The sequence below is a fragment of the Physeter macrocephalus genome, chromosome 18 (genome assembly GCF_002837175.3).
Source record: "Physeter macrocephalus isolate SW-GA chromosome 18, ASM283717v5, whole genome shotgun sequence".
Taxonomy (NCBI): Eukaryota; Metazoa; Chordata; class Mammalia; order Artiodactyla; family Physeteridae; genus Physeter; species Physeter macrocephalus.
This window is the reverse complement of record NC_041231.1, coordinates 11,093,945-11,102,986: the sequence shown is the minus strand read 5'-3', so window position 1 is coordinate 11,102,986 and position 9,042 is coordinate 11,093,945. Positions and strand designations below refer to the sequence as shown.

The following is a 9,042-nucleotide window of genomic DNA, read 5'->3' as shown; positions in this document are numbered from 1 at the left end:
CTTAGCACAGCACCTGGCACCTAGTAGGCCCTCAGATAGTCTCAGAATGAAGGAAGAAATGAGTGTTTAAACTTGGTAGTTTTAATCTTTCATAAATAAACATCTCATTTCTCAAATTTTTACCATCGCGCTTTGCACATAGTAGGTCTGGTTCTTTTTTCCTCTTCATGGTTTAGGTCTATTATATCTCAATAAAAGCTGGGGGAGGATTGATTTAGTTGTTTTCATTATAAAGGTAGTAAAACTATATTCTAGAAAATGGGGTTGGCTGAGGAAATAATGACACATTTTACATAAATGTCATCACACTATGCACATAATTTGATAGCTCTTTCCCCCGTTTATTTCATTTTCCCTCAGTAAATTTTCCCTATTTTTAATGGTGTTGCCATTCTCCAGTGTAGTTTGTGGAGAAGAGTTTGCTTTCATGTCAGGCAACCAAAGAAACTGAAAAAGAGGTTGCTCAGATGGATGAAAATCATAAACCTAAACCCCTTTACTTGTGGATTTGACTGAGAACAGCTGTCTAGGAGTGCAGCCAAAAACAAAAACAGAAAAGCCTATTTGCTCCCTTCTCCCTGCTATTTCTTTTAAATGTTAGGGCCATAGTGCTGGTCTGTGGGCACAAGCATGTGTTCCTTCTTGGCCTGGGCCACCAGGTGAGTTTTCAGTAAGTGGTAGGACTGTAGGAGTCCTGGGCTTGGAGGCAGTGAGTTTAGTCAATGAGAAGCAAACTGGATAGGGGAATCAGTGCCTGCTGCGGGGTCTGCCTGGTCTCCCGATGGGCATGATGCCTGATCCGACACCCGGGCTAGATATTTGTATGATGGGAGTTGGGAAGGCAGAACTCTTAGGCTTTATTCAAAGTTCATCTCAGACGTTAACCCCTCCTGGGGTTAATGAAGATTTACCTGATTCTTTTCAGATCAGCTAGTCACCTTCCACTTGCTCTTTTACTGGTATAACCAATAATAAAACTACATGTCCTACATCAACCACAATAAAAAAACAAAACAGTCTACATGTCCTGTGCTTTCCCGGTAGCCCAGTAGCATTTTGAGGGTAGAGACAGTGTTTTTAACTCATCTTTATAAATAGTAACTGCTGCTCTTTGCAGAGTGCTTGCTATGTGCTAGGCACTGAACACTCTTCCACTTAATCCACACTCCTATGACATAGGTACTTCTTAAAAATGCCAGTTTCAAAGATGAACAATTAAAGGCTCAGAGACATGTCATATCTGAAGCTAAACCTGGAATGAGAACCCAGGTGGGTGTGAATTTCAGAGGGCACACAGACTGAATTGTGAAAGTTTATTCCCTCTTCAGTTTCCTTTAATCTTTCTGATTATGTCCAGGGGGAAGGAAGTTGGTTTGACAACTAACATTCGGTATCTAACATTTAATACTTGGCTGACTTTTGAACCAACAGAACGCAGGCTCAGAGCCTTTACAGAGAACAAAGTTTAGTAACTGTTGTTTTGTTTTCTTTAACTTAGTTCCACTGTATTCTTCTATGGCAAATGATAAAGAATCTCCATTGATGGTAGTGATATAAAATTTCTTCTCAAATGTGTTTGTTTGCGTATGCATAGAATAATTTTGAAAGGAAGGACAAAAAAACATGATACCTGTTGCCTACAGGGACTCTTTCTAGGTGGCTGGGGTGACTGGGAAAATTTCACTTTATCCTACTTTTCTGTACAAAACTCAAATTTTGTGACCCAAAATTGAGACAAAACAAACTTGATCAATGAGAAAATTAGTAAATAAACAAGAGCGCAGAAGGTAGGGAGAATATGGCAAAAACCATGAAGGTCTTAAGACAATGAATGAAACTAAAGAAACGCCGTGTCAGAAACGTACGAGAGGTACGAGAATCCAATTTACAGGGGAAACCCTGGGACAGGACGGCCAATCGCCAGCGCCCGCTTCCGTGAAAGCGGGACCCTCAATCGTCAGGGGATCCATCTGCGCATGCGCACGGCCTCAAGCCGGCCATCTTCCGGGCTGTATTCCATCCCCCACCGAGAGCGCGCGAAAACTGCACGCGCGCCTGTCAGGGACGCGCCCGCACGCCGCGCCCCGCCCCGCGCGGCCCGCGAATCCCGAGGCGGCGAGGCACGGGTAGTTTTGGCTCGGGGAGGTAATGCCCTGGAGGGCGGGGAACGCGGAAGAGGCAGAGGCCGGCGCGGAGGAGGCGGGCGCAGAGTGCGGCCCGGAAGAGTCCCACCCGGAGGAGCCCGGCTCCCAGCAGGAGATGGAGGCTGGGCGGCCGCGGCCGATGCTGCGCTCAGTGAACACTCGCGAGCCGTCCCAGGTCATCTTCTGCAACCGCAGCCCGCGCGTGGTGCTGCCCGTGTGGCTCAACTTCGACGGCGAGCCGCAGCCCTACCCGACGCTGCCCCCCGGCACGGGCCGCCGCATCCATAGCTACCGAGGTAGGCGGGCCGGGGTCGCCCAGTCGCGCCCGGCCACGCCGCCCCCTTGTCCTGGCAGCAATGAGCCCGGTGCTGAGCTGTGCCCAGCGCGCAGCCCAGCGCTCTAGGCCTGATAACAACGATAACGGTGGCTCGATCTCACCGAATTCCCGCCCCATCCTGGGAGGCAGGTGCTGTTGTCATTATTATTCCCATTTTACCCTCGAGGAACTGATGCCCCCGAGAGGTTGTGACAGATCCAAGAAGACGCAGCTAGTGACAGAGCATTCGTCTTTTAAGACTGCATAATTTGCATTTGATGATCGATCCCACGTGTATTCCATCCCTCACGCCCATTTGTTCAGTCCGTGAATGGGAGAATCCCACATTGTCTGATGTGCCCAGTGGGCCACGTCCGCGTAGGGTCCCTGCCTTCATGGAGATCGCGGTCCAGTGGGGGAGACGAGACAAATGCATAAGTAGTTAAGAACAAGCCAGTGTCATAATTGCTACCATAGGAACGGAGCACAGCAGGGCATCTGCTCAGTGAAAGGGAGGGGTGTGTGCTTTGAGTTGGAACTTCCCAGAGAAGAAAGGGAATCCTGCCGGATGAATGGGATCTTACTAACCCAAGACAGGAGTGGAGAGCTGTAGGCAGAGTGAACAGCATGCGCTAACACCTGGAGCCTGGGAAAGGGGAGAGGGTATGGAATGGTGGGAGAGGAAGTCTGAAAGGTGCTCTTACCCCTAGGGAAATGGGGGCCATTGAAAGTTTTTAAGCAGGGAAATGACATTGCCTGATTTAATACTGAAAAGCTTACCCAGGTTGCAGAGTGGTTTGGAGGGGGAAGAGTACTGGTAGCCGTTAGGAAACTGTTGTAATAACCCAGGTTGGGGCTGTCTAGGCCTTACTGCATAAAGTGGCAGTAATCTTCCCTTGGTTTTCAAGAAGAGAAGTTAATGCTTGCTAAATTTTCACTACCTTCCTCGGAGGATCCTAATGGATCTTTTTTCCTTGAGGGTGGCATACTCAATAATGCTCTTCAAACTTTTACACCGAAGTTCGGCTAATATTAAATGAGGAAGAACACAATTCTTCCAGGCATTAACATTTCTGTAGTCTCCTATTCTATCTCGGAAATTGTGTGAATTTTGTATTCTTCTCCAAAATTTATCTGTGCCTGATTTAATATAAACATTAAAAAAAATTACCACATGAATGTACTTAATGTTATCGATACTAAACTGTACACTTAAAAATGGTTGTCAATTTTATGTTATGTATATGTTACTACAAGAAAAAAAAATTACTTCCTTCTTTACATTTCTTAAATTTTCCCACCAAATCTTCAAGTAAATTTATGCCCCAGTAACACATGCTGTTTTTTATTCTGAGGCAACCTCCTCCCTCCTTAAACAGAAGCTTAGCCCTGGGATTTTGTCTCCTTCCAGGGATTAAATGCCCCCCTCTCTCTCTCTCTCTCTCTCTTTTTTTTTTTTTGCATAAGATGTGTTTATTTCTTAAATTCAGGTATAATTTACATAGAGTAAAATACAAATATCTTAGGGTTTGATGGGTTTTGACAACACCTAGATCAAGTTACAGATTAGAATATTTTCGTCACCCCAGAAAGTTCTCTCCTACCTCTTTTCACTCTTCTGATTTTTCACACCATTGACTAATTTTATCTCATTCTACAGAATGTACCCTTTTCTGTCTGGATTTTTTCTTTCAACGTGATGTTTTTGTATCTTCTTGTTTTTGAGAAGCACAGTTCTGAGGAGTTGGTGACCTTTTCTCTCCTTTTAGTTTGCAGCCTTTGGTGTGATTTGCAATTCCCATACTTTGCTTTTGCACCAAAATAGCAGAAAGGGCCTGGGTTTTGGAGCCTCGCTAGAATACTTGCCCTTTTCCTTACCGTCCCTGTTGCCTTGAGCAAGTCACTTGGCATCTTCAGACCTTTTTTTCTCATCTTTACCTGGATCTTTTGTGAGGACTAAATAAAGTAACATTATTGGAATGGCTTTGTATGGTATTTAAGCAGAATGAGAGGCAGATATTTTCAGTGTCAGAGTGAGGAGATGAAGGAAATAGGTGTGTGGCCCCTTAACCTTTGCTTGTCTTAACAGGTCATCTTTGGCTCTTCCGAGATGCTGGGACATCTGATGGGCTTCTAGTTAACCAGACTGAGCTGTTTGTGCCATCTCTCAATGTTGATGGACAGCCTATTTTTGCAAACATCACACTGCCAGGTACTGATGTTCCATCTTACTTTTTTTTTTTTTTTTTTTTTTTTTTTTTTTGCGGTACGCGGGCCTCTCACTGTTATGGCCTCTCCCGTTGCAGAGCACAGGCTCCGGATGCGCAGGCTCAGCGGCCGTGGCTCACGGGCCCAGCCGCTCTGCGGCATGTGGGATCTTCCCGGACGGGGGCACGAGCCCGTGTCCCCTGCATCGGCAATCGGCAGGCGGACTCTCAACCACTGCGCCACCAGGGAAGCCCCCCCATCTTACTTTTTAAAAAGATAGGCTGCTGTACTAAGTAGAGGATAGGCCACTTGAAGGAGCTCAGTCATTAGTGATTTTTGCCTGATGCTGAGCAAGGTATCCAACCTTTCTCTGTCCTATTCTCCACCACGAATAAAGTGGAAGTAATTTACTTGTATGCTGTATGTTGAACAAAGATGTCGTGGTATCTCAGAAGCTCTTTGGGCTGGTCAAGGGTGGGCTAAATTAAAATACTTGATTGTACAATTATGAATGCATTTTGTTTCGCTGGCCCTGGAACAGAATTATGCCCCGGAGTCTCAGGAGAAAAAAAGGTGTAGAGAATGAGATATCATGGCTTATTTATTGACTTCTAGTGTTTTGTATCTTTTGATGTAATTTAACCCAGTCAAGGTCACTGTGTCAATCAGGGGTTTTAAGAAGAATCACCAAATTGAACATTAGCTTCATAGCTTACCACTTGTTTAAAACACAAGTGATTTCGTTAGGTTGAACCCTTAGAAACTGATGATCTATTGGGTTAAAAAACCCAAATACCTGGAGCTTCAAAGGAGTATGTGTATGTAGGGTTCAAACTAGTATGTGTATTTAGATCCTGCTTTAAGGCAGTGGGTATACAGAAGTGCACACTGGTAAGTTAAATGTAGGAAATTTTGCCTTAAAGGAGACCTTTAAAGAGTAAGTTCCCCAGTAAGTTTAAAATAGGATTTGAGTTCCCCCAGAAACCAGTTACACACTTCTTTGGTTATCTATTGCTGTGTGACAGCTACCCCCAACCTAACAACAGCCGTTTTATTTGTTTATAATTCTGCAGCCGGGGCAGAGCTCAGCTCGGTGGTTTTTCTGATCACTGGTGATCACTGCCTTCTGCTGGCAGCTTGGCTGGGGCCTGGGCCTCTCTCCCGTGTCATCTCAGGGCCTGGCCCTCTTTGTATGTTCTCTCCTGCTGGCTAGCTCAGGGCTCCTGAGAGTGTAAAAGTGGACGTTGCCAGGGCTCCTTAAGGCTGAGACCCAAAATCGCCACAGCGTCACTGTGCCCACATTCAGTTAGTTAAAGCACATCCCAGGCCCAGCCCACTCTTGAGGAAAGTTCCTACACAAGGTCATGAATACTGTGAGATGTCTGTTGCGGCCATCACATTACACTCTGCCACAACCCACGTACTCACTTTTTTTGTCCAAAGCGAGGTCCAGCTGTTGCAAATGTAATTGCCACGGTTGGCAAAGCCTCTCACTCAGCCCTTGTCCTCAGGCTGAGTCTTCTGCTGAGAGTCGGTTTTCTGCCCTTACAGTGTACACCCTGAAAGAGCGGTGCCTCCAGGTTGTGCGAAGCCTAGTCAAGCCTGAGGATTACAGGAGACTGGACATCGCGAGATCCCTCTACGAAGATTTGGAAGACCACCCAAATGTGTGGAAGGACCTGGAGCGGTTGACCCAGGAGCATATTGAAAATCAGCGGATGGCAGAGGAGACTGAAGATTTTAATTGAAATTTACACTCCTGGGTCTCGGTTTTTGACAGTCTTGACCAGTCTTGATCTCGACCTAGGACTGGTCACTTTTTCTCGGCTTCACAGTGTCTCATTCTTGGAGTCAAAAAGCTCCATTGCTTAAAAGAAAGTTAACTGACCTCACTACTGGGCCCTGTGATGTTTAAGGGCAAATATCGCAAAATGTAATTTAATGCCTGTCCCTTCTAGAAGTATTTATGAAGGGAAAGTAGTTGCATTTTTGCCTCCTAGTGAGTCAGGAAAGTTTCTGTGTAAGGACTTTTGTGTAAGTAATTCAGTGAGAATTGTAGCTTATTCTTGAGTTGTAGGAAAGCAGTGGCGTCTGCTTTTCATTCCTGTATTGTGGTTGGTGATGTGCCCGCGTCCCGCACTGAGAGACCAGGATGTCCTTGGGGCCGGGGCATAGCGGTCTGCTCTTTGAGACTCCAGTGCCTCGCACGTTATGAGCCTTCCCTCAGTGTTTGTTGAATGAACAAACCAGTGGCTACTTTGGTAGAAAGTGTTAGAGGTTTTCACCCTTTTTTTTGAGGGCGGGTGGTAGTGGGGACCTTAAAGTATATCAGTAAACATATGTTTTAAAGGGCATCAATTTTATAGAAAGCAGTTTTTATCATTTTCTAAATTGTGGCTTTTCTCTGCCCACTGTTGTCGCAGGGCTGTTTTATTTCTGTTTCTAAGCCAGGATTAGCTTTCTACAGTTCTTATTGATGATAGCTTTTTTGAAACTTGCTATGTGCACAGAAGATAGGAGAAAATAGCCATCCCCTTGTTTGATCATAGTATTAAAGAGCTACTCCCGTACTATAAATAGGTTTTTGCCAAATGTGGGTACTTCTGTTCCTTTTTGTAAATCCTTGACATTTTTGTTCGATTCAGCAGTTTTTCATCAGGCAGGATCTGGTGACAGTTTGCATCTGGCTGGAGGAGAGGACAAAGCCCTCCAGCCTCTCGGGAGTTACTGCTAACACACCGTGGATTCAGAGGGTAGCCTGGAATGTTTTCTAATTTTATACATGTACAGATCCTTTCCGATAGGCTGGACGTAAATTCATTAACTCAAGTTCAATACTTCTATCAGGAGTCCTTTTTTGGTAGCTAATCGTTAAAAAAACCAAAAAACAAAAACCAAAACTCCCCAGTAGAGAAAGTGTTGGAAGAGACAGAAAAGTAAAGGAAGAGAAAAGACCCAATTAGGTACACTACTTAAATACAACCACTAACGTAACATTTTGAACTTTTAGTCTTTTTTTGGCTTGGTTTTACGTAGTAGTTGAGATCATACTGACTATAAAGTTTTGTATTCTACTTTCTCATTTAACTTTATAACTTAAATATTTTTCCACGGTATTATAAGCTCTTCATAGACATGAATGCAGCCTTCCTTTTATAAATAATGTTGGGATATTTCTTGGCATCTTTATTAGTTCCTTTGAGCACAGTTCCTGTGCTCTGATATCAGAGTGAAGTGAATGAATCAAACGCCTTACAGTTTTCCCACCTAATCTTATTCTCCTCTTTCAACATTCAGCAAATAAGTGGGCTTTTTTTTTTTTTTTCTTTAGCCTGTTGTGGTACTCATTCAGTGACACACCTATAATTTTTTATCTAATTTTTTTGTCGAATTGTTGGGTAGGGAAGAAGAAATGCTGGTATAGAAGGCAGCCATATGATTTTGAAAGTGGGATAGGATGGGAGATTTAAGGAAGCCTGCCGGTGCTCGGTTAGTTCAATGTTGGTCTTATTATTTTTTAAACCTGTCTTTGTGTCAAAATGAGATTTCATGTTCCTGTCAAAACTTGCAATTTGAGTACTGTGTTTCTTGTGTTGTCCAAGGAAGATTGAAAACCTATAGCATGTATGTAGTTATTTGAAATCTTATGAATGTATTAAATATATTACTTTTAAGAGACTGTGATCTTATCTATTTTGAGTTAAAAAAAAGCTTTTTTGGATACATTAAATGGTGCTAAGTAAAGGAAATAGGTAAGGTGTGGTGGTGTCATTTGCCAGGCTCTTCTCTCTTGGAGAGGTGTGAAGGCCATGTTTGCTTAAAGGCTTAAGGGGGGCAGGGCGGTGGGCCGGGAGGTGGATGGACAAAGGCAAGAAACCTGCTTTCATTCTCAGCCCCTTCTCTTTCCAGCACTGGATTTTGTTTAAAACTTTGATTCTTTTAGCTTTATTTTTCTTGTAAAAATGAAATATCACTGTAAAAAATTTAAGCTCTACAGAAAAGTATTAAGAAAAAAAGCATTCACAGTTGGAACACAGGTGTTTTGTTTTGTTTTTTTTTCATGAAAATAGAACCAACCGTAACAGACACCTCATACAGGAGGCCACTAAGTATATGAAAAGATGCTCCACATTATATATCATCAGGGAGCTGCAAATTAAAACAACAGTGAGATAATACTACACACCTATCAGAATGGCCAGAAAAAAAAAAAAGAACGGCCAGAATCCAGAACACTGACAATACTAAATGCTGGTGAGAATGTGGAGCAACGGGAACTCTCATTCATTGCTAATGGGAATGCAAAATGGTACAGCCACTTTGGAAGACAGTTTGGTGGTTTCTTACAAAACATATTCTTATCGTACAATCCAG

General features: G+C 43.7%; 1 protein-coding gene across 2 annotated transcripts; it reads left to right on the top strand.

Annotated features, from left to right (window-relative positions):
• Positions 1-2,098: 2,098 nt before the first annotated feature.
• VHL (von Hippel-Lindau tumor suppressor) lies at positions 2,099-8,483 on the top strand. Of its 2 annotated transcripts, none has more exons than XM_007113722.4 (3): positions 2,099-2,440; positions 4,550-4,672; positions 6,220-8,483. In XM_007113722.4, the coding sequence occupies exons 1-3, from the start codon at positions 2,149-2,151 to the stop codon at positions 6,414-6,416; spliced, it is 612 nt and encodes a 203-aa protein (XP_007113784.2). In that variant the 5' UTR covers positions 2,099-2,148; the 3' UTR covers positions 6,417-8,483. The 2 variants fall into 2 exon arrangements, with proteins under 2 accessions (XP_007113784.2, XP_054935614.1); XM_055079639.1 differs by lacking the exon at positions 6,220-8,483 and adding an exon at positions 4,767-6,022 and having other exon boundaries at positions 2,101-2,440.
• Positions 8,484-9,042: the final 559 nt, after the last annotated feature.

Coding starts and splice junctions, on each gene's coding strand:
- VHL (XM_007113722.4), top strand. CDS start 2,149: ATGCCCTGGAGGGCGGGGAACGCGGAAGAGGCAGAGGCCGGCGCGGAG. Junction 2,441..4,549: donor CCGCATCCATAGCTACCGAG/GTAGGCGGGCCG, acceptor TTGTCTTAACAG/GTCATCTTTGGCTCTTCCGA. Junction 4,673..6,219: donor TGCAAACATCACACTGCCAG/GTACTGATGTTC, acceptor CTGCCCTTACAG/TGTACACCCTGAAAGAGCGG.